The sequence below is a fragment of the Mobula birostris genome, chromosome 27 (genome assembly GCF_030028105.1).
Source record: "Mobula birostris isolate sMobBir1 chromosome 27, sMobBir1.hap1, whole genome shotgun sequence".
Taxonomy (NCBI): Eukaryota; Metazoa; Chordata; class Chondrichthyes; order Myliobatiformes; family Myliobatidae; genus Mobula; species Mobula birostris.
Genome location: NC_092396.1, coordinates 41,913,201 through 41,938,802, shown reverse-complemented (window position 1 = coordinate 41,938,802; position 25,602 = coordinate 41,913,201). Strand labels below are relative to the sequence as shown.

The following is a 25,602-nucleotide window of genomic DNA, read 5'->3' as shown; positions in this document are numbered from 1 at the left end:
ATGGATCAGTGGCAGCACAAACAGGTAAATGTAAAATTGGCTCAAAGGTAGAAAACAGAATTGGCAACAATTTTGTTTGTGAGATTAAAGGCTGGCCAACAATGCAGCTTCTCAGGGGCTTGTACTGGGACTGATTGTTTTTCAAGTATTATTGACAGGGATGTGTAGGGTAGCATTTAAACAAGTTTCGAGGAGCTGCATGTGTGGTAAATAGTGAGAAGGATGGTAGAAGGCAGCAAAAGATTACAGTTGGAATCCCAGACTAATGTTAGGTGTCATTTAATTCAGAGAAATGTGAAGTGATATATTTTTGCAGAAAGGATAAATGGAAATCATGTGATCTTAGTGACACAGTAATGAAGGATGTGCAGGGACAGAGGGAGTCAGGTTTACAGTGGCATATATCTGATAGTTACAGGCTAGTTAAGAGCATGAATTTGAGTTTCCTAATCTGTGCTATGGAGCAAGACTATATTAACCCTTTAAAACAGGTGTTCCCAACCCTTTTTTTACGCCATGGACCCCAGGTTGGGAACTCATGCAAACACTTGAGCCACAGCTCTCAAGTTCATTTCTAGCCGGTCACCTATGATTTTATAAAGAACATGAAGGCACAGCAGTCCCAGAGATGTGGAATGTGGGATGTCAGCTCCTAGTTTGACTGGAAAAGCTGGGTTTGCTTTCCTTACTGAAGACAAGATTGAGAGACTTGACGGAGATGGATAAGATCATAGTTGTTTCAGAAGGGTTCGAAGGAGGGAAACTGTTCTCATTAATGATGGATCAAGACCCAGGATACGCAGACTTAAAGTGAAGTGCTAAGCTTGCAGTTGGATGTGAAGAAAAACCTATCAGGGCTTCCAAATGGGAATTTGATCAGATCAAAGACAAGTACTGAAGGAAGATAGGCTGCTGATCTGTGAAGAAACTTTAGGTTAATGGGAACGAATCATTTACAAGGATCCATGGTCTGCTGGATCACTTTCCTGCAATTACTGCTGTTTGATTCCATGATTTAAGAAGATCACTTTCCTTTCACACATGGCTACTCATTTCATCAGTTTCTCAGTGTACTGTGCTTCATGTATCTGCTTCCCTTTGATCGTAATTTATGAGATCAACATCATCTACAAATTTCCAAGCTGTACTCATTCAGGTCATTGATGTATCAAAGTAGAAAGGGAAATTACTTCCAGAACAGGACCTGATCTGAAAAGATATATTGAAAGCAGTTGTCTGGAATTACAACGAACATGGACCAATAAGAGGACAGTCACACACAGACAGGCCGGGAGAATGGACAGACAACAATCAGGCGAGATATGCAAACTGTGCAGAATTTAAGGCAAGTTGGACAACCATGCTATGATGAACAAATGACTTTCCTTGTTGGAGTTTACATTTGCCTGCAGATATCATCAACATATGTATACATCAAGCTGTTCAGAATCAAAATAATGTGTATGTGCAAAGTATTCCCGTTGGTTCTTCTTGCACATTGTTCAAATACAAATTCTTTTTTTAAAATCTTTTTATTGATTTTCAAGTTCAAAAACATAGTAACAATAGTAATACAAAGAGATTGGAATTACATTATAGATAATAGACATATGCAAGTAAAACTACAGATAATACAAGTATAATAGACCTCCCAAACTCTCGATATAGTTAATCATGATAAAAGGAAAAATCAAAAAAAACACAAGAAAGAAAAACCCCAAAGTAACGAAAACACTAAGGAAAAAAAAAAACTGAACTAAACTAAACCAAAAACTAATCGAAACAAAACAAAACAAGGCTGGGCTAATACATTACATTGAATACAATCATTAATGTCGTCAACTCCGCTCCTCTATCCATATATTCTAGGTTAATAAAAAGGATTTGGAAAAGGTCAAGCTACATCAAATGAAAGTGATTTCAAACGCAAATGGTTCCATGTATTATCAGAGGATGTTAATAGCATACAACCTGAAATACTTGGTCTTTGCAGACATCCACGAAAAACAGAAGAACCCTGAGAGAATGAACCCAACACCCCCTCTCCTCTCCTCCCATGCACAAGCAGCAGCAAGCATTAATGCATCAAACTTCCCCTCCCTCCCATTTGTTTCAGCAAAAAGCTTCAGGGCCCACCACCCAGTAAGCAACAGCAAAGCACCCAAAGAGAGACCATGATCTGCAGTCAACAAAGACAGTTGTTTACCCAACAGTTCAATATGCCACAGGCTGACTCTCTCTCACTAACAAGTGACAGACATATAACCCATGTTTGCAGTGAAAAGGGAGACTGACGGTCACTGTTACGATATTACAGTCTGCTGTATTGTTTTCCATACGTCCGCTGCAATGTTCAATCTCAGCCTGGAATCGGTCATCCACAGGGCTGCACCCTAGAAACACCACCTTCCCATCCGCACCAGGAGAACATCAGAAGGCAGTCGTCCAACGGGCTCCAGGAATGGGAACTCATCCACTGTGAAAAAACACGCTGTTTGAGTGCCAGTTGCAGATCAGGACCTCAATCAAACAGCAACCACATTGAAAAGGGAAAAAAAGAGACATTAAAGAGAGGAATTTAGGCTGTTTCCACAGATGAGTTCAAAGAGGCAGCCTCTTGGTGCCATCTTAACTTCTTGTAATTCTCTAAATTTTGTCTAAAATGATCTGGGCCATAATTCCTTCCACAAAGTTGTAATACAGTTAAAATAATACTCCAAAGTACCTGTTAAAATGAATTGCTTAGCATTGGTGAATATCAACATTTTCAAATGATAATTCAAAATCTGAGTTAAAGGCTGTCTACAATGATTTAAACTGACTGTCTAATTGCTCCCCTGAAAGAAGTGTGGTGAAAGTGATATACCATTATAACTAGCAAAGAGGATTAAGTAGCTCAAATCTTTTACTGGTTTTGGCATGCGTAACATGGTAATTGATAGCTGAAAACTCATATTTGATGCTGCTGCCTTCTGGTGACAGAGTTGAGTTCTGTTTTTTTTACATTGGATTGTGAGATCTTTAGCCACACTGCAGGGTTTGTTAATCAGATCTGAGATACTGTCTATTTTTTCATAAAAATGGAAATGACTAGGACATAATTGGGAAAACTGTTTGTGATGATGGTGAATGCACTGACTTGTCTTCAGAAGGAAGCAGTTTTTCATTAAATGGAGACTGGTCTCTGCTCTTCTTTGAATTGTCTGTGAAAACCTAACTCGAATAGAATTGCTTATACTTGACATAAAACAATCCAGCTTCCACATTGCTTGTTTTGGGTTGTAAAACAGCCCCTAGGCAGGTCAGCCCTTGTACAGAGCACAATGGCCCAGTTCAATCTTGGCCTCTGCGACTGTCTGTGTGGAGTTTGCATGTTTTCTCCGTGATCATGCAAGTTTCATCCTGGTGCTCAAGTTTCCTTCTACATCCAAAGGACATACAGGTTGGCATGGGGATTAGCCAGAGGTGGAATCTGGGGGGAGTTGTGGGGAACATGGAGAGAATAGAGTGAGGTTAGGCCAGGATTAAATGGGGGTTTGTTGCTGGGGTAAAGCTTGGCAGGTTGAAGTATCCATTTCCATGCTGTATGAATCTGTGAGTCTATGTATTTATTCTATTGATCTTTGTCCTTGAAGTGGAAATGGTAAGCCTGTTCACCATTATTCTGCAGTTGTACAAAACACAGCATTTTTATGTACATTTAGAGGTAAGGAGAACAACATATGGCTATCACTTCTTGGCCATCCCACTATGAGTAGACATGTGATTGGTTGCTTCTGATAACACCCTGCTTACATATAATCTCATACGTTGATGCATTGTTGCTTTGCTGTTGCTTGTGCGGGGGAGGGAAGAGCGGAACTTTTGGGTTTGAATGCTTTTTCTGTCGTTCATTCTTTTGGTGTTCTTCTGGTTTTGTGGATGCCTGTGAAGACTAAGTACTTCAGGTTGTATACTGTATACATTCTCTGAGAATAAGCAGAACCATTTGGACTATTTGATGCTTCCAAGCCTCTGCCTTGTGGCCATTCTGATGGCCCCATATTTAGAATACCCTTATGTTGAGTTAAGTCCTTATTCACCACGATGAAGATCCATTATTCCAATTACCATAAGTCCATAAGACATGGGAACAGACTATCCCTTTTATATCTCCCATTGCACTGTAGGCCGCATCCTGGCTATGGTTTGGGGGTTGTATATAATTCCCACCAGGGTCATTTTACCCTTGCATTTTCTTAACTCTACCCACAAAGATTCGACATCTTCTGATCCTATGTCTTTCTGAGGATTTGATTTCAGTTTTTAACAACAGAGCCACTCCACCTTGTCAGCCTACCTGCCTGTTCTTTCAATACAATGTACATCCTTGGATGTTAACGTCCCAACTATGATTTTCTTTCAGCCACAACTCAGTGATGGCCATAAGGTTATACCTGCTAATTTCTTTGACAAGGTCCCACATGGGAAGATGGTCAAGAAGGTTCAGTCACTCGGCATTCAGGATGAGGTAGTATATTGGGTTAGACATTGGCTTTGTGGGAGAAGTTAGAGAGTGGTATTAGATGTCCAGTCACAAACAAGAGAAAATCTGCAGATGCTGGGAACGCCAACAACACACACAAAATACTGGAGGAACTCAGCAGGCCAGGTAGCATCTAGGAAAAGTGTACAGTCAACGTTTCAGGCTGAACCCCTTCAGCAGGACTGGAGAAAAGAAGCTGAGGAGCAGATACTCCTTAGGATCCTCAGTATGTGTGAGGAGCACACATCTTTCTTCCCCCCCCCCCCGCTCCCCCCCCCCCCGCTTTCTGCTTTCTGTAGTGATCGCTCTCTATGAAATTCCCTTGTCCATTCACCCCTCCCCACTGATCTCCCTCCTGGCACTTATCCTTGCAAGCAGAGCAAGTGCCCTACACCTTCTTCCTCACTGCCATTCAGTCCCTCCAAGTGAGACAACACTTCAGTTGTGAGTCTGTTGGGATCATCTACTGTGTCCAGTGTTCCTGGTGTGGCCTCCTGTATATCAGTGAGACCCAACGTAGATTGGGAGGTCACTTTACCGATCACCTACGCTCTGTCTGCCTGAACAAGTGGGATCTCCCAGTTACCACCCATTTTAATTCCACTTCCCATTTCCATTCCAATATGTTTATCCATGGCCTCCTCCACTGTCATGAGGAGGCCACACTTAGACTGAAGGAACATCATCTTATATTTCGTCTGAGTAGCCTCCAATCTGATGGCATGAACATTGATTTCTCAAACTTCTGGTAATGAACCCCTCTCTCCTTCACCATTTCCCATCCCCTTCACCTTATCTCCCTGACCGGCCACCACCTCCCTCTGATGCTCCTCTCCACTTTTCTTTCTTCCGTGGTCTTCTGTCTCTTTTACCAATTTATTTCCCAGCTCTTCATCCCTTCCCCTCCAGCTTTCACCTATCATCTTGGGTTTCTCTCTCCCCTCCCCCCACCTTTTAAATCTACTCCTCAGCTTTTTCTCCAGCCTTGCCGAAGGGTTTCGGCCTGAAACGTCGACTGTAATTTGTGTTTGGTAGTAGAGGGTTGCCTCTCTGACTGGAGGCCTGCGACTATTGGTGTGCCACAGGGGTCAGTTCTGGGTCTGTTGCTGTTTTCTGGATGATAATGTGGTAAACTGTATCTGCAAATTTGTGGATAACACCAAGACTGGGGCCATAGTGGAGAATGAGGAAGGCTATCAAACCTTGCAGCAGGATATGGGCCAGCTGGAAAATGGCAGATAGAATCTAAAGCAGACTCATGTGAGGCTTTACACTTTAGAGGGACCAGCCAGGGTAGGGCTTACATCGTAAACGGTAGGGCACTGAGGAGAATGCTAGAACAGTGAGATCTGGGAATACAGATCTAACATTCATTGAAAGTGGTGTCGCAGTTATATAGCATTGCAGAGAAAGCTTTTGGCACATTTGCCATCATAAATCAAAGTATTGAATGCAGGATTTGGAATGCTATGTTGAAGTTGTTGGTGAGGCCTTGAGTCCTGGTCCCCTACCTACAGGAAAGTTATCAATAAGATTGAAGGAGTACGCAGAGAAGTTACAAGGATGTTGCTGGGGCTTGAGAATCTGAGATATAGGGAAAGGTTGAGTAGGTTAGGACTTTGTTCCCTAGAACATAGGAGAAGGAGTGAGATTTGATAGAAATATATGAAATTATGAGGGGTACAAATTGGGTAAAGGCAAACAAGAATATTCCACTGAGGTTGGGTAAGACTAGAACTAGAGGTCATATGTTAAGGGTGAAAGGTGAAGTGTTCAAGGGGAACCTCTCCACTCAGAGGGTGGTGAGAATGTGGAAGGAGCTGCCAGCGGGAGTGGTGAGTGTGGGTTCAGTTTCAACATTTAGAAGAAGTTTGGACAGGTACATAGATGGGAGGGGTGTGGAGGGCTATGGTCCTGGTGCAGGTTGATAGGATTAGTCAGAATATTAGTTCAGCACAAGATTGTTGTGCTGTCATGCTCTATGACTGTAATTCACCTTTCGCCACTTAACTGGTTGAAGCATTTTGACTGACAATTGGTCCTGCTGGGAAGTTGCATCTGTGACATTAATATATCTTGAATTTGGAGGCTGCTGGGTCAAAGGTGAAATCCTGGAGATGAAAGAGTCGGAACTAGTGCAACTGACCAGTGCACCACTGAAGCCAGAGGCATGGCTGTGGCATGTAGAGCAGGATATCCAATAACGTTTGGGCCGAGGATGGAAATGAATAAGTCTTCCAACTCTGTTGGAAAAGGTAACAGTGGCTTTGTCCATGATTTACTGTATTGTAATGTTTTAAGTGACAATAAATTGCAAGTTAAGTTGTTTGGGGGCGTTTTGGTAGCATAGCTGTTAGCATAGCGCTAATACAGCACCAGCGACCCAAGTTCAATTCCTCCATGCTCTGTCAGGAGTTTGTACGTCCTCCTCAAGAACATGAAGGTGCTCCAGTTTCCCCCCACAATCCAAGGATGTATGAATAGTAGGTTAGTTGGTCACCTGGTGTTACTGGTTGGCACGGCTCCTTGAGCTAGAAGGACCTATTACTGTGCTCAATCTCTAAATTAAATAGAAAATAACATAATTTTTAAAAATATATTTTAATTATTTTTATTTGTTTACGTTTCAAGTATTTCAGTCTGTTGAGTATTATATCTCCCCGCCACTATCCCCCAATGGTCCCCTTTTGGTTGAAGAAGATTGAAGAAGATCTGCTCACAGGGCCCCTGCACTATATCCTGGACTGTGCCCTGTGTCTTTCACCAGAAATCTGATAACTGATCATGGGGTGTGTTCCATGGATGCACAAGTAATGAGTAAGCTGAGTATCTCAGTTGAGGAATGAACTTTTACAGACACATGTGCCACAGCATACTACCCCCCCCACACACACACACAGACACAGACACACACACACACACACACACACACACAGACACACACACACACACACACACACACACACACACACACACACACACACACACATGCGCGCGCGTGAGTGTACTACACATTGGACATGAGATATTGACAAATATAGGAGCTGCTGAATGTTCCCCCTTTTCTGCAAGTGTCCTGCTGTCTGCAGCTAACTCAGCAGCAATCAGCATGCAACATTTAAGTACATTTGCACAAGAAAACCATTAGCTCCTTAAGCTTCTTTGAAAGAGCTAACCAATTAGGTCCATATGCCTGTTTTTTTTTGCTGTAGCCCTACTGATTCCTCCTTTTCCTGTTTAGATCAATCCCTCTGTGAAAAGTTACCCTTACATCCATTTCCATCGCTTTTCGGCAGTTTTCCAAAACATAATAAGTTAGTGTATAACAAAATAATTCTCCTCGTCTTCCCTTCTCTACTTCTGGAAATTATTTTAAAGATCAGTCTTCTAGTTACCAAACAGATTCATTTCTAACATGAGGTTTCAGTGTTCACTCAGATCTGGGACTGTGCAGGGAAAGGGCTTAAAGGGTGGAGAAGAGGGAAAGAGAGTTCTTTGCAAGGAAGAGAACCCCTGTGAGCAATGCCAGACTGTAGTTGTCTTGTCTCGTTGGCCAAGGGAAAGCCATCATGACTCCCATACAATGTTGAGAAAACATTTACAGTACTTTCTGGATGAAGTGACCTCTGTCCCTTCAGCTGGGGAGTTTCCTGAGCTGCAGGCCATGTACTGTAATTCAAGTTCACAACGACAGTTCAGAAATACTGTATATCTTCTAGTTAATGAATTCCCCGGAGAGGATTGTGAAACCGAAAAACAGATTTTAAGGCAACTAAGCCCAGGGAATCCTGGAAGTCAGGAACTATTGAGGCAAAAGAAGGAAGCATGAAGTCGATACAAAGCACTGAAAGCTCAAACAACAAACATGGAAGGAAAAACGGTCAATGTTTTGGATCTATGATTCTTTGTCAGTACTCTGAGATTAAAATCATTTTATGAAATATGTGTTTCTTTTTATGTTATAATTTTGATAATATTTTATATTGAATGAGAGGCAAAAACATATAAAATCTAATAAACTGTCCAGAACACTTACTGCTCATTTTCCCATTAGTTGTCCCACAATCTCAGTTGAGTGTGTTTTATATATAAAAAGTATATCAAACTCCAGCTTGTTAATGTCAAAGAACTATTTTCTTCAGTAGTTACTTTAATTGTGCTTCCATTTCTATTTACATCAGTGTTATTCCTGTTCCCATAATTTGCTGTATAATCAAATTGAAGATTGAAGGTTAGGAAATGGGTTCTGGTGAATGTAAAACATAGGATCCATAATATTATTTCACTTTGCAAGCACTGTCATTGTACAAATATGCTCCAATTTCAATCTTAAACGTGCACCTCCGAAAAAATGTGTTAACATTTAATATTTACGAATTCTCACAATGAAGAGCAAATAATGACTTATGGAAAATGCCTCCTCAGTTTGAAGTAAAATGTATCATTTTGTTCCCCTGAAAAATAAGAAAAAATTGAAGTCAAATACTGGGTGTGTTCTCTAGTTATACTGAAAACCTATGAAGAAATAGTCTTTTCCCTAGTCACAATATATTAATTTATAGTCACCCATTTTTCTCAAAGAATTAGGCACAAAATGAATATGGGAAATACTGAAATATAATGAAAAATAATGAATATGGAAATCTTGTTCAACTACTCCCTTGCACTCTGGATTATGAAGTATGTTTCTTTTAAGTCCACTAATGCTGACTTGCCTTCGGCCACCAAGACTCTGGAATTCCCTTTTTAAGCTCTTTGCCTCACTTTCCTCTCCCATGCTTAGGAGGCTTCGTAAAACCTGACTTTCTGTCAATTTGTGTGATTTTTATAAAGGGATACAACAATATCTGATAAAACCTGATTTTCTGACAACGTGGTATTATTTACTGATACACTTCCAATGTTTTGTTTGATAAAGCTCTTGAGATAGCCATATGTTCTATTTGTGCTGTGTGCTGTTGGTAATGTGTTTTGCAACCTTGGCCCTGGAGGAACACTTTTGCCGGACTATATTTGTGTATGGTTGAATAATAATTAAGCTTGAACTTGAACGTGAAAAAGCCCGGCTTTACAGTGTTTGAGGCAAGGAATATCTTTTTATACCTTGATTCGGGGAAGATGTTTGCAGGGAGACGTGACCCATCAGAATTCCCCTTCCTGCTGATAGGTATCCTTTTATACTGAGTGCTTGGGACTTGATAGCTGGCAGTATCCTGGAGCACCACAGAAGAGGCAGCAACCTGTTCTCCTGCACCACTCTCATTCCTCCTGAGATAGGTGCATGCCCTCCCCCCACCTACATAGGCTCCTCCGCAGACTGTGTAATGGGTAATGAGAGAAAGGGTGATGACAGATCGTTACCTAAAGAGTAGGAAGCACAAGGCTTTCTCTCGCCTTGCCATTCATTTGCTCGGTTGTCAATTCAAATGGCCAGATTTATGAGATCATCCAGGCTGTCCTGTTCATTACGCACTGTGATCTCAAATCAGACCTCTGCACTCAGCCCGTGCTGGAAAGCAGTGATGAGTAATCTCTTGTTCCACTCTTTCTCAACCACAAGTGTGCAGAACTTTACTGCATAGTCCTTCACTGTCTCTTTCCCTTGGCAAAGGTCCAGGAGTCAGTGAGCAGCCTCCTTGCCCCGCACTAGAAGATTAAATGCTCTTCTAAACTCGACATCAAATTGCTGGAAAGACTAGGCTGCTGGGAAAACTTGCTCTCGTAGAACATTGAACAAGCTGAGTAGGGGTCTGTCTAAGAGATTCATCATGTCAACTAGTTTACATGTATCATCACCAAACTAACCTGCCTGGGCTTAGACTGTCCATTCACACTGGATAATAAAATTCCTGCAGCTGTCAAGGTCACCAGAGTATCTGCTTGGTGGAGGATACACAACTCTGGTCCAGAAGCTGCCATGTGAGTTTGGGCAATAGTGGCTGAGACAGAGGAGACTGCCATGGAGGAAGAGGTGTGAGAGCCTGATGCTGGGAGTGGCACTGTCCTGGCAGAGGCTGATGAATTGCGGCAGTGAATGCAGTAATACTTGCCACCAGATTCTGGCGATCGGTAGTGAGCTGCTGAATCGCAGCAGTGAGAGTTGTATTGGCTGCCACCAGATTCTGGCTGTCTGTGGTAAGGTACAGAACTCTCACTGTGAGTGCTGATACCTATTCTTTCTACCTGGACTGAGCTTGTCGCTCTAAAAGTAATATTCGCATTGCGCGAGTTATTTCTCTCCACTGACTTTGACTTCTCCTCCATCTGATCAACGAACTTTGCTTTGGGCTGGGATGTCCACTCTGTGATTAGTCGTTGCACTGCATAAGCCACTCCTGCCAACCAAGCTTCCGCTGACTTTAACTTCTGTCCTATCTGACCGATGGAATTCAGGGCTGAGGTCATCCGTTCTCTCTCCAATGGGGCCATTTTCATGTTGACCATGTTTAGTCTTGCTGACACGGTGTTCAGTGATAGCTCAAGTGCAGAGGGAGAGACACAGCAGCAGGATGAACAGTACACTGAGTTTTAACAAGAACTGTACACAATCAAAGGAAAGTAATAAACATGAGGTCAACAAGGCCACTAACAAAAATTCTCAAACTAACATCTAAGCCACTCCTGAGCCTCTGTGGCTCAGGAGCAGCAACAATACTAAATAAACACTCCTTTGAAGTGCTAATCTAAATCGTAATCTTCTTTCCCCAAACGTGGACTGGGATAAGCAGGGAGCATTGCTGTCGCTACTTATTTTGTGTGACTGTATGTTCGCTGTTATCTGATATGTGCAGTGTGCGGTGTGCTTGTGTGGTACTGCCTTGATCCTGGAGGAAAACTGCTTCATTTGGCTGTATTCATGGGTATTCTTGATAATTAAACTTGGACTATGCTTTGGGCAAGACTCAACAAGGCTGAAACAAAAGGAAGGGCATTAAATATAACAATAAATAAACCCTAATTGGCTGGAATGTGCATTGTTCCAAGTCTGATTGCCTACCATTTCAGCTGCCCGACTGCAATGGTGCCTAGAGTCTGTGGCAGAGTCCGTGGTTGTGACATAACCTCAGTGTTTGAACATGACTAACATTAAATTTGATGGAGTCTGGAGTTGATGCAAACCCTCTCAATATTACCCTTTCTCACCTACTCTACCGCACACCAGGTGGCTCTGACCTACCACAGAAGGATATGTGTAGCAGTCTTGATTAATGAGTCCGGAAAGTTAGCTGAAAGTTATGACTGATATGTCCTCAGAGACTTAAATTTAGCTGTCTTTGTAGGGAAACGATAACCAGATACAAATTATGAGCGCATGTGTATGCATCGTTAAATGTGTCTGTCGATTACTGAGGTGCTCTGAACGAGGATCGGACTGGTCTCTGAGACTGTTGCTGTGTCATGTTGTGGAGCAGATCCCCCAATTGAGACAACAGCACCCAGATGTTTATGTGAGGAATATGCAGGGTCAACTGGTCCTTTGTCGTATCTGAATCCATTTCGTAGGTATTGCCAAGTGGCCCATCTGCTGTTATTCTTAGTGTTATGTGCTGTAGAGCTTCGATAAAGCTGAGTGGCAGCTGAATGTTTCGAGGTGCAGAGCAGCCACGATTTAACTGAATGATCCAGCACCGGAGGGGTGGAAGGATAGATGGTGTTTCTCTTTCTTAATTCAATTTACACCTCCTGTTTCAGTTGATGTATAAATATGCACTTCAGGAAAAGTTGATTGGCTTTGCATAGACAAACAGGAGAGACGCCAGGATGCGAGTGTGCCTGAAAAAACTGAACCATGAATTGAATCAGAATCAGGTTTATGTTGTGAAATTTGTTGTTTTGAGGCAGCGGTACATTGCAATACAGAATAATAAAAACTATAAATTACTAAAAGATGTATATATATATATATATAGAGAGAGAGAGTTAAATGAAATTAAATAAGTACTGCAAAAAGAGAGAAAAAGTACTGAGGTAGCATTCATGGGTTCGTTTTCCATTCTGAAATCGGATGGCAGAAGGGAAGGAAGTGTTCCTGAAATGTTGAGCATGTGCCTTCATTCCTTGTTGGTAGCAATGAGAAGAGGGAATGTTCTGGGTGATGGGGTTTCTTAATGATGGATGCCACATTTTTGAGCCATTGCTTTTTGAAGGTGTCCTGGATGCCGGAGAGGCTGGTGCCCATGATGGAGCTGGCTGAGTTTACAACTTTCTGTAGCTTTTTCTGATCTTGGGCAGTGGCCTCTTCATACCAGATGGTGACGCAACCATTTAGAATGCACTCCATGGTACACCTGTAAAAATTTGCAAATCTCTTTGGTACGTACCAATTCTCCTCAAACTCCTAATGAAGTATAGTCAATGATGCGCCTTCTTTGTAATTGTATCAACATGTTAGGCTCAGGATAGATCCTCAGAAATGCTGACACCAAGGAACTTGAAACCGCTCACTCTTTCCACTTCTGATCCCTCGATGAGGACTGGTATGTATTCCCTTGACTTCCCTTTCCTGAAGTCCATAATCCATTCCTTGGTCTTACTGACATTGGTGTAACACCACTCAACTCACTGATATATCTCACTTCTGTACCCCTTCTCATCACCATCTGAAATTGTGCCAACAATAGTTGTGTCGTCAGCAAATGTATTGATTGTATTTGAGTTGTGCCTAGCCACATAGCGATGGGTGTAGAGAGAGTAGAGCAGTGGACTAAGCACACATCTTTGACGTGCACAGATGTTGATTGTCAATGAGGAGGAGATGTTATTTCTGATCCACCCTGATTGTGGTCTCCTGGTGAAGATGTCAAGGATCCAGTTGCAGAAGCCACAGTTTTGGAGCATGTTGATTAGAACTGAGGGTATGATTGTTTTGAACACTGAGCTGTAGTGAATAAACAGCAGCTTGATGTAAATATTGCTGTTGTCCAGGAGAACCAAAGCCAAGTGGAGAGCCAATGAAGTTATATCCATGATTGACCTATTGTGGCAATAGGCAAATTGCAGCCAGTCCAGGTCCTTACTTACGCAGGTGTTGATTCTAGGCATGAATAACCTCTCAAAGCACTTCATGACAGTAGACGTAAGTGCAACTAGGCATTAGTCATTGAGACAACTGACTCTGCTCTTCTTGAGCACTGGTATGATTGTCACCCTTTTGAAGCAGGTGGGAACCTCAGACTGCAGAGTGAGAGATTGAAGATGCCTTTGAACACTCCCGCCAGTTGATTGGCACATGTTTTCAGTACCCTGCCAAGTACACTACCAGGGCCTGATGCCTGGCGAAGGTTCACTCTCTTGAAAGATGTCCTGAAGTTAGCTTCCAGGACAGAAATCGCAGGGTCACCAGATGCTGCAAGGATTCACACAACTGTAGTTTTAGTCTCTCTTTCAAACCATGCTTAAAAGGTTTTGAGCTTGTCTGGGAGTGAAGTATTATAGGCATTCCTGATGTTAGGTTTTTCTTTGCAGGAACTACTGGCCTGCAAATTCTATCAGAGTTGATGTGCATCCAATTCTGTCTCTAACCTCAATCGGAATTGTTTTAAAATAACCTTCTGCACTGAGAATGTTTGGGCTTATTTCTTTGAGTTTAGAAAGCTGAAAGAAGATCTAACTGATGTCTAAAATGAAGAAGACATTTTAAACTTGACATTGAGAGAATTTCTTTCAGTAGCCAATTCATCATAAGGGGCTCAGTCTTATCATGTGGGCTAAGCTGATCTTAGGTGATGCCTGGAAGGACAGCAGACATCTTGGTCTCTCTCTGAATCTTAGAAAGTTGTGGGAAGTGAAACCAGGACATGCAGTTCAATGAGGCCATCAGAGAGTATGCAACAAAATGAGAGCATGATCTATATGAATAAGGAAAAAAAACTCCCAAATTGGAATTTGTATCTGTGTAGGTTTGTTGCATTGTTCAAAGATTAATCATCATTCATCCTGTTAGTTGATGCACTGTAAGTCTGTCAGCTGTGCTATCTGCACAGTATGACCTGCTGTGGAGGGAACAGGAATGATTTCCTGTCTAAAGGAAAGGGTGCAAGACCAGATAGAATGTGAAATGCCACAAAGATAACTACTCAGGTCAAAAGCTGCACAGACTGTTTGCATCATTTGCAGCGCAGAATGACAGAAATGTCTAATTCTGAGACTGGGAGAGAAGAAATTAGAGAGCCTGGAAAGTGAGAACTTTCTTTTACAGAACACCCTTCACTTCCTTGGCTTTACCTGAACTCTGACAATTTCATATTTCCGGAGCTCAATTAGTGCTGTAAGAGAGGAAATACATTGGACATTTTTGCCCAAAAGCTTCATCAACATACTAATAACTAGTGTACCTGTTTTTTCATCTGTTAATATAAGAGTTGGAGTAGGCCACTCAACTCCTCAAGCCTGCCCTGCCTTTTGATATAATTCACTTTCGATCTTCCCCAACCCCCATCTCCCCTTCTGCACCAGTTCCCCATATTCCTCAGGTGCCCGAGGTTAAAAAGAAACTTCTACTTCCACTTTAATCGGCCACAATAATCCGACCTTATGAATTAGAGAATCGAGTTTCTCCACCCTCTGTGAGAAAATCACTCATAAGTGATTGGCTCTTATCTTATGAGCTATGTCTCTTTGAGGTTGTCCCATGAGTGGAAGCATCTCACCATCTGCCCTGTAATGCTCCCTCAGAAGTTCATTTGTTTCATTAAGATCCCTCCCTATTCTTCTAATTATTAGAGCCATTAGAAAATGGATCTAATTTATTTATCTCCTTTGGACTGCCCCTAATACTATTACAGGGAGGAGTGATTATTGTCCTGTCGTCTGAGGAGAATCCACTGCCATGAAATACTGTAAACCCAGTTGAGAGAGCAGACAGAGTATTGTTTCAATATTTGATCCAATATATAACACCATACACACTCTAGTAAAGGAATAAAGACAGCAACACTTCCTCTTACTGAAGTGGATAATTTCCCAGATTTTGTGCTCATTTCAATGGAGCTTACTCATTCATGGGTAACAGTGACTAACGCAAGGCTGATTCCAGATCATACTGTATATTCATTAAGGACATAAGGGGAAGAATCAAAGTTTGCACAATTTTAGATGTATATAAATAATCTCAAGCAGGTGTGTGGAGAGATTGAAAGTGGCATTTGGTGATGGCTGGTTTGATGTAACAGACAGTCAACAGTAAATTACATGCTGTAGCACTTCTGCTTGTAGTTCCTTTAGGAATTCATTTCCTGTACTTTCTGCTTTCCTCTTCTGGCTGATGTTGCAGTCTAATCTGACACTGCACAGAAAACCATCTCACATCAGCTGTGAAATTGATATGCTACAATGGCACATTGCATCAAGAACTCCTCAAGCAGGGGCTGACACATGCACAGCTCTGGACATTGTCTGTGGCGAAGATGACACAAAGAGGCATAGAGAGGGCACATTAGTGGTCTGGCATTAGGTTTGCTAGCCTAGCCCACTTTGCCCCAGAGATTCCAGATAAAAATCGATCTTCTGGACGCTGCTACAAGGAAGATCAGCATCAGCAGCTGCTGATATGATTTTGGGCATGGACATTTGTCGTGGAAAAGTGGCACAATGAAATCTCTCTCAGACAGAACAGGAATTTCATTGAGTCTCTTGAGCCAGCAACATAATGATTTTTAACTTGTCTTCTAATCACTATGCATTCAATTCATCCTGCTAGGACATGTTCAGCACCATGGCAACAAGTCACACTACAACAGCTTAAATTGAAAATCAACACCTGCCTGTCAGTAGGGCTTCTATCCGCACCTTTGATTCTAGATATTGCCCTTCATCTACTTTATAAATTAGATAAATTAGTTTTCCAACATGTGGAGATGCTGTTTAACAGAAAAACTTCTGGATCTCAAAGTGTTAAGGTTGGGAAAGAAAATCAGTCGTGAGGCCACCTTTGAGATGATTCTTGAGGTCATTTATATGGTCACTGATCCGCATTAATACAAATTGATCTACACACGCTCAATTTTCCCATGTAAATGGGAGTAATGAAGTGGAATTTAGTGTTTGCATTCAATCCTCCAAGGACAAACACCAGCAGATTTTTGTACTGGCAGAGAAGGAACTTGTCAGTCAAAAACATTTAGAAAAATATGGACCAAACCACTGGGGAAAAGAATTTGTAAATCTAAATTGAAACAAAAGAACCTTTGAAAAACATTACTAAGTTAGCTGCCATATATAAAAAACAATCACTCATGTCTGGGTGAAATTGCCATTGATTTTCTCCAGATAAAGTACTTTTAACACTGACAAACTGTTTCTGATCTCCACTACTCCTAACTGCTGATCCATCCCCAATTGCCCCATAAAGTTCCAGCCAACTGGGCTACTGCATTGCAATGTAAAGAAGTCGCTCTTGGTCTGGCAGAAAGACTCATTTTGCATTGGATCTCCAAAGCACTGCTGTGTGCAGCCCAAGACAAATGGAACAAAACAAAAAAAAGCTATTTTCTTTTGACTTTTCATTTATTAATTCTCAAAGTGTGGGGAGTATTTGGAATTGAGATAACTTATGATCCAGGAGTTAATCCAATCAGAGACAAACCCCCTTTCTCAAAGACATCCGTCAGTAGAATCTCACTTCTCTCCTGTTTCTGACTCTGGTCTGCTGTGATGTTTTACTAAGAGCTCACAAATTTGTACAGACGTGTCGTGGAGGGCATTCTAACTGACTGCATCACTGTCTGGCATGGGGGTAGGGTGTGCACAGAACCACAGCGCAGGATCAAAATAAGCTGCAGAGAGTTCTGAACTCAGTCAGCTCCATCATAGGCACTAGCCTCCCCAGCATCCAGGACATCTTCAAGGAGCGTTGCCTCAAAAAGGTGGTATCCATCGCCTAGGACATGTCCTCTTCTCATTGCTACCATCAGGGAGGAGGTACAGAAGCCTGAAGGCACACACTCAATGATTCAGGAACATCTTCTCCTCCTCTGCCATACAATTCCTAAATGGACATAAAACCTAAGAACACTACCTCACCACTTTCTTTCTCTTTTAGTACTACTTATTTAATTTAACTTTAAAAACATGTATATATACGTAGCATAATCTACAGGTTTTATTATTGTATATTGCAATATACTGCTGCCACGTAACAACAAATTTCATGATATATGCCAATGATATTAAACACACATTTTAATTCCACGTCCCATTCCCATTCTGACATGTCTATCCACAGCCTCCTCTACTGGAAAGACGAAGCCACACTCAGGTTGGAGGAACAACACCTTATATTCCGTTTGGGTAGTCTCCAACCTGATGGCATGAACATTGACTTCTCCATCTTCCGCAAATGCCCCACCTCCCTCTCGTACCCCATCTGTTATTTATTTATATACAAACATTCTTTTTCTCTCTCTCTCCTTTTTCTCCCTCTGTCCCTCTCACTATACTCCTTGCCCATCCTCCAGGCTTTTTCCCCCTTCCCCTTTTCTTTCTCCCTAGGCCTCCTGTCCCATGATCCACTCATATCCCTTTTGCCAATCACCTGCCCAGCTCTTGGCTCCATCCCTCCCCCTCCTGTCTTCTCCTATCATTTTGGATCTCCCCCTCCCCCCCCCTTCAAATCTCTTACTAGCTCTTCCTTCAGTTAGTCCTGACGAAAGGTCTCGGCCCGAAACATCGACTGTACCTCTTCCTAGAGATGCTGCCTGGCCTGCTGCATTCACCAACAACTTTGATGTGTGTTGCTTGAAATTCCAGCATCTGCAGATTTCCTCATGTTTGCGATATTAAACCTGATTCTGATTCTGAGTTCAGTAGATTCATAGATGGAGACCATTATAGCAATACTATTGTCAGTGTTAGCCCTTTGATTAGAAAAGAACAATTCCATTTCCTTCTTTTCCAGCATGGATAAAATCATGAGTGGTAGAGATGAGGTGAATGCACAGTCTTTTATCCAGAGTTGAAGAATCAAAAACTAGAGGGCATAGGTTTAACGTGAGAGGGGAGAGAGTTAATTGGAACTTGGAGGGGGGCAACCTTTCAACAAGGGGTTTTCTGAACGTAGAATGAGCTGCCAGAGGAAGTGGTTGAGATGGGTATCCAGCATGCTCTGTATGAAAAGGTTGCCTTTCTCGTCCCTTTTAAATCTTTCCCCTCTCACTTTAAACTAATGCCCTCTAGATTTGGACTACCACACCCTGGGGAAAAGACCTTGGCTATTCATCTCATCTGCACCCTTCATGATTTTATAAACATCTGTAAGGTAACAACTCCACCTCCTGACTCCAAAGAAAATGTTCCCACACTTTAATTTTAATTGGCATGCGTTTTAGTTGTACCGAACTCAGAACTACAATTATACAAATAATGTTGCCATGGAAACTTGGCTGTGAAGAATATTCATCTTTCTGTTTCTGTCTGCCACTTGACCTGGTGGTTTTATGGTTGAATTCTCATTGACTATCTCTTAGGAGTGTCAAATTGGTTTAAACATTGTACAACTCCCCAGTATACAAGATCAAAGTCTGACCCCAGGTTGAGTTGCCAGGGTGTACATTTGAAGCCCCATGCTCTGTGTGTCCCCTGGGCCCACTGCCGTTAAGCATGCTCAAGCTGCTCTGTCGGCTCGTATTGAATCAGCTTTATATAAGGCTCACCTTTTAGCTTCTATCACCAGATTATTACTTTATTTTGTTTTAGTAAAATTGTGTTAGATTTAATAATCATAACATCCAACATATTCTCTGTTGCAATATTATACAGGTCACTATTTTATGGATGCTTTGATTACCAGTTTCCTCTTTTTTCCTGCAATATTGCAGAGACATTGTTTCAGAAGGTGCTCTTATATTGTGGTCAGTTTACGTTGGCAGTTTCCAATATAAATGTGGGTGTGGGAATTCATGTCAAGATTGAGGACAAGGTATGTGATTTTAAATGGGAACTGACCGCATTCTGGTCCACTTATGAGCTTGACTCCTGCACATCCTTAGGTGTGTCGGCTGTTTCACTCTATGCTTCGATGTACATATAATAAAATATACTTTATACCTTATTGTCGCCAAACAATTGGTACTAGAACGCACAATCATCACAGCGATATTTGATTCTGCGCTTCACACTCCCTGGATTACAAATATTAAATATTAAAAATATTAACAATAGTTAAAATTAGTAAATGTTAACAATTTATATTATAAATCATAAATAGAAAATAGAAAAATAGGAGGTAAAGTAGCGCAAAAGAACCGAGAGGCAGGTCCGAATATTTGGAGGGTACGGCCCAGATACGGGTCAGGATCCATTCAGCAGTTTTATCACAGTTGGAAAGAAGCTATTCCCAAATCTAGCCGTACGAGTCTTCAAGCTCCTGAACCTTCTCCCAGAGGGAAGAGGGACGAAAAGTGCGTTGGCTGGGTGGCTGATTATCCTGGCAGCACTGCTCCGATAGCGTGCAGTGTTAAGTGAGTCCACGGACGGAAGATTGGTTTGTGTGATGTGCTGTGCCGTGTTCACGATCTTCTGCAGCTTCTTGCAGTCTTGGACAGGACAACTTCCATACCAGGTTGTGATGCACCCTAGAAGAATGCTTTCTACGAGCTAGAACGCTTTCTAGAATGCTTTCTAAATACACAAAACTGAAACTGAACCATCTCTGCAAGTCCTTAACACTATAAGGTGGATGTAATTTGTGTAATTGTGTAACATTGCGCAGTAATGGATTGGCATGTCTTTCACCACTCCCAATTTTTATGAGAGAAGTTACCAATTCACTAGCACTCATTATATACAATGCAGCTCGGGGGAGATTATTTAGTATCAATTCATCCTTGATATTTCCTTAGACTAGCAAGTCCTTGCTGAATCTCAGTAAACCCATCATTCACCTCAACTTCCCCTGTAACCAAGTCTCTTCACATTCCCATTAGCTCTGCCAGCCATCCACACTTACAGTAGCTAGTTGATCTACTGACTCCCACTGTGTGATAGGGGACAATCTCTGTGGTCAGCGGAAGTGCATGCAAACTCTACACAGACAGCAACTGAGGCCAGGATTGTACAGAATTAACAACCCTGAAAGAGGTCTTTTCACCTAGCGAGCTAACCTTCATGTGAGCGGAATGGACACTGCTTTGACCTCCCTTTGTCACTTTATCCACACCGAAACTTGGATGGTAATGTAGGAAGTGAACTCTAAACCTGAGAGGTTGGAGAACAGTGGATGATCTTACAGAACTTGATAAAGTGATGAGCTGCAGAGATAAGGTGGACAATAACTGTCTTTTCAACAGAGGCTGCTACATAGTGACATTTTAAAAAATCTGAGCCACATGGATGTAAGAGGGTTATGGACTGCATAGGAGGGAAGGGTTAGATTGATTGTAGAGTTTATATTGATCAGCACAACATTGTGGGCAGAAAGGCCTACACTCTGTTGTACTGGTCTATGCTAAATGTTCTATGAACACAGGGAACTGGGTGTAAAAGAATGGGCACCATAATTAGCATGGATATGTGGGGCCGAACAGCCTGACACGATGCTGCATTGCTCTTTGTTTCTATGACTCTTTTACCTCAGTGATCTCTAAGTGAACGTCCCCCTGCTTGCCCTGTTATACTTCCTACATTTCACTTTCTGTAAATGTCCCCCTCATTCCTGACACATAAAGCTGTGTGGTTATTATCAAATTAATCCCATCGTTTCACTTCTCTGGCATTGCCATACAACCCATGGTGTTCGAACAAAGCAACATAAGGTTGTTTATAACCAGTCTGCTAGATAACCTCAACAGGCTGAACGGTATCTGAGGGGGAAAGATGCTGTCCCCCTGTTTCAGTCAAAATCCTGCATGTATCCCTCCCCCTCTGTAGACGCTGCTCGACCTGCTGAGTTCCTCCAGCAGATCGTTACTCCAGATTCCGGCATCTGCAGTCTCTTGTGTCTTGCATGATATGAGGTGATTATTTCAAATGGTGAGTCTCTTGACAGAAGAACTGAGTGCAATCTCCTTATTCATATATTAATTGGCTCTTAACAGAAGTGCTTTCAGGAACTGAAGCTACTTTAAGAAATGATCTGAAGTCAGCTCATTCACTACAAATTAAAGTTTGAAATAGTTTAGATGAGCATTTTTAAATGTGATCCAGAATAGAAGCTCAATTTCACTTTGAGATTTTCTTCAAAGAGCATTCTGAGCCAGTCCACCCTACATTGCCTGGAATAAATCACTAACTTATAGAAATTTCAGCACAGAACAGCTTTATCTTCATCATTTCTGCCTTAGGTCTGGCTGATTTAATTTAGTTTCGACCCACTAGTCCTGTTTAGTGTCAAGTGTTTTTGTAATTCATTCTCATATGACTAAGCTCCAGTTGTCATTTACTTTCAATGCCTTCGATCTTCCACAGCACCTTGCAAACAAAAACAAGTAACTGCTCCACTTCTGAATGCAGTGCTGCTCTTAACTTCTGGTCAAGATTCATTGACCACAAGAAGTAACACTTCACAATTTATCTGCACAAACCTTTCATAATTAGGAACTGATAATTCCTAACCTAACATTCAGCTTTCTCCTCTCATTCCTGAGCATTCTCCTGGTCTTGTTTCAATGTTTCAATATTATGTCTCAATTGCAAGGCTCAGAACTAAATGCCTTGTTCAGAGATAGCAGTGTAACTCTCCTCTACAATCACTCTGAGCACCGGTGCTCCACAAGGCTGTGTACTCAGCCCCCTGCTGTACTCACTGTACACCCATGATTGTGTAGCCAAGTTTCCATCAAACTCAATATATTAAGTTTGCTGATGACCCAACAATTGCAGGCCATAATGATGAGTTTGAGTACTGAGAGGAAATTAAGAACCTGGTGGCATGCTGTGAAGACAATAACCTACCCCTCAACTTCAGCAAGATGAAGGAATTGGTTGGTGACTTCAGGAGTAGCGGACCGCACGACCCAATTTACATCGGTGATGTGTAAGTGGAACAGGTCAAAAGCTTTAAGTTCCTCGGGGTCAATATCACAAATGACCTGACTTGGTCCAACCAAGTAGAGTCCACTGCCAAGAAGGCCCACCAGCGCCTTTACTTGCTGAGAAAACTAAAGAAATTTGGCCTGTCCCCTAAAACCCTCACTAATTTTTATAGATGCACCGTAGAAAACATTCTTCTAGGGTGCATCACAACCTGGTATGGAAGTTGTCCTGTCGAAGACCAGAAGAAGCCGCAGAAGATCATGAACACGGTGCAGCACATCACACAAACCAATCTTCCGTCCTTGGACTCACTTTACACCACACGCTGTCGAAGCAGTGCTGCCAGGATAATCAAGGACATGACCCACCCAGCCAACACACTTTTTGTCCCTTTTCCCTCCGGGAGAAGGTTCAGGGGCTTGAAGACTCGTACGGCCAGATTTGGGAACAGCTTCTTTCCAACTGTGATAAAACTGCTGAACGGATCCTAACCCGGATCTGGGCCGGACCATCCAAATATCTGGACCTGCCTCTTGGTTTTTTTGCATTCTCTTACTTTCCATTTTTCTATTTTCTATTTATGATTTATAATTTAATTTTTTAATATTTACTATCGATTTGTACTCCAAGGAGCGGGAAGCGCAGAATCAAATATCGCTGTGATGATTGTACGTTCTAGTATCAATTGTTTGGTGACAATAAAGTATAAAGTATGAAGTATAACACTGGTATGAAGTACTTCAGACATAAAGTTCTGACAATACTTTCTAAAATATGGATAACACATGTTCAAAACGTATTACATCCAGAAATAATATTCACAGTGGCCAGACATTTTTATTCCAATTCCCATTCCCATTCCAACGTGTCGGTCCAGGGGGTTCTCTTGTGTCACGATGAGGCCATCCTCAGGATGGAGAAGCAACATGCATATTCCATTTGGGTAGCCTCCAACCTGATGGTATGAATATGGATTTCTCCTTCCGTTAAAAATATCTCCCCCCTTTCCTCTATTCTCCACTCTGACCTTTTACCTCTTCTCACCTGCCTATTGTTTCTCCCTGTGTCCTCTCCTCCTTCCTTTTCTCCCATTATCCATTCTCCTCTTCTATCAGATTCCTTCTTCTCTAACTCTTGACCTTTCCCACACACCTATCACCTTCCAGCTAGCCTCCTTCCCCTCCTCCCTCCTTTTTATTCTGGCGTCTTTCCCCTTCCTTCTCAGGTCTGAAACATTGATTGTTTATTCATTTCTGTAGATGCTGCCGGACCTGCTGAGCTCCTCCAGCATTTTGTGTGTGTTGCTTTCTCTGAGTATGTTGTTATTGCCCTGGAAATTTTGTATTGACACGTAATTGAGGACATAATATTCTAGTACATTTATTTCATTGGCTCTAGAAAGGTAGAGGTTCACTTTGAGCCTGAACATGTAACTTAGGGTAACAGTGCTGAAGGAAAACCACATCATCAGAGGCAGTGTTTTTCAAGTGATATGTTAGATCAAGGCTCTCTCTGTTTGTTGTCTTAAATTGACATAAAAATGCCTGCAGGTCAGCAATGAAAAAATGCAAGGCAACTCATATTGGTCAGAAATTGGTCTTCAACTTTCTTTACACAGATATTGAGTATATTCAGAATTTTCTGTTTTTATTTCAGATTTCCAGCATCCCAACACTTTTTGATTCTTAGCTTATCTTGGTCCCCTGGCCTCATTAAAATTGATTGATTAGTCATTTGCCTCATTGCTTTTGGTGAGAAGTTTGCTGCTGGCAAATTGACACCTTATGAAACAGCCATGCCATATCAAAAAATAATCCATTGGATAATATTGGTAAATTGCTTTATCATTGTTACATGTACCGAGCTACAGTGAAAACTTCTGTTTTGCATGCCATCCATACAGATCATTTCATTACAACAATGCATTGAGGTAGTTTGAGAGAAATTATTAATAGAATGCAGAAAAAAGTGTTACAGTTACAGAGAAGGTGCAGTGGAGACAGACAATAAGGTGCAAGAACATGATAAGAAAGAATTTGAGGTAAAGAAGTATATCCACATTAGGACATGAAAGTTTTCATATGAATGAAAATTTTCCCTTTCTAAAAACCTCATATGCAGAATTCCATATCCTTCTGATAAATTTAATGTCCACCTGAAAATCAGAGGGAAATAATCATCTTTTATGTTCTTTATTACTTGCAAGATTTATTTCTAAGAGTCTAGAAAAAGCAGAGGGAAATTACATCGGTGTGGGTCTCAGTCAAGCTTTATTTATTCCATATTTTTATTTTTGTTCTTCTTCACATTGCACGATTGCATACCTTGTTTTGTTTTGCTAACAATAAAATAACTCTTTAAAAGACAGAATGTCAGAAGTACCCTCACTCTGGCTCTTATCTAGACAATTGTAAATACTGTAGATAGGGTCACTTTACATTTTGACCTACAGTCTTGTTTGTTGGAAATTCACCATCTCGATTACTCAAGACATAGAGTTGTACAGCAGAGAAACACTCCCTTTAACCCAAACAGAGTCATAATGAGAGAGGTTGGTGGCGGGGGGGGGAGGGTGGGTGGTTCAAAGTCCGAAATTAGATCAACACAGGCCTTTATTGCAGGAGAACGAACACATCTGAACTGATTCCAAAACTTCTGGTCTGTGGAAATTTCTCACAGTACAATTTACAATTTTGTCTTATAAGTTAATGTATTTTTGTATAAAGTCTTACAGCTGACAAAATAATTTAAACTAAGGGATGTGGATAAGGAGGGAAGGAGTGAATCACCTCTCTTAGATTGCACTTGAGCATTGGTAGAGGTCAGAAGGTTCTGATAATGAATCGGGAAGCCCGGGACATAATGACACAGGGGCCTCAATCTCTGAATATAAAAAAAGATGCAGATGCTCGAAACCTGAAACAAAAACAGGAGATGTTGGAATGTGCAACAATGTAGGCAGTAAAGGTGGAAACAGAGCCTACGTTTCAGCTCTGAGACCCTTCATTTGAGCTGACATAACTCATTAGGGTTAGTCTTCTGGAGTAGAGCCTTTTGTGTATGTTAATGATGATACTGTGATATTTTCTGACATTCAATTGCGTATAGGC

The 25,602-nt window shown here is 41.6% G+C and overlaps 1 protein-coding gene across 1 annotated transcript in view; it reads left to right on the top strand.

The window, feature by feature from the left end:
- epha8 (eph receptor A8) overlaps positions 1-25,602 on the top strand; it is a 527,259-nt gene that overhangs the window by 434,189 nt on the left and 67,468 nt on the right. The window contains exon 14 of the mRNA XM_072245448.1: positions 12,029-12,038. Within this exon, the coding sequence (XP_072101549.1) occupies positions 12,029-12,038 (10 nt within the window). The remainder of the gene's footprint in view (positions 1-12,028; positions 12,039-25,602) is intronic.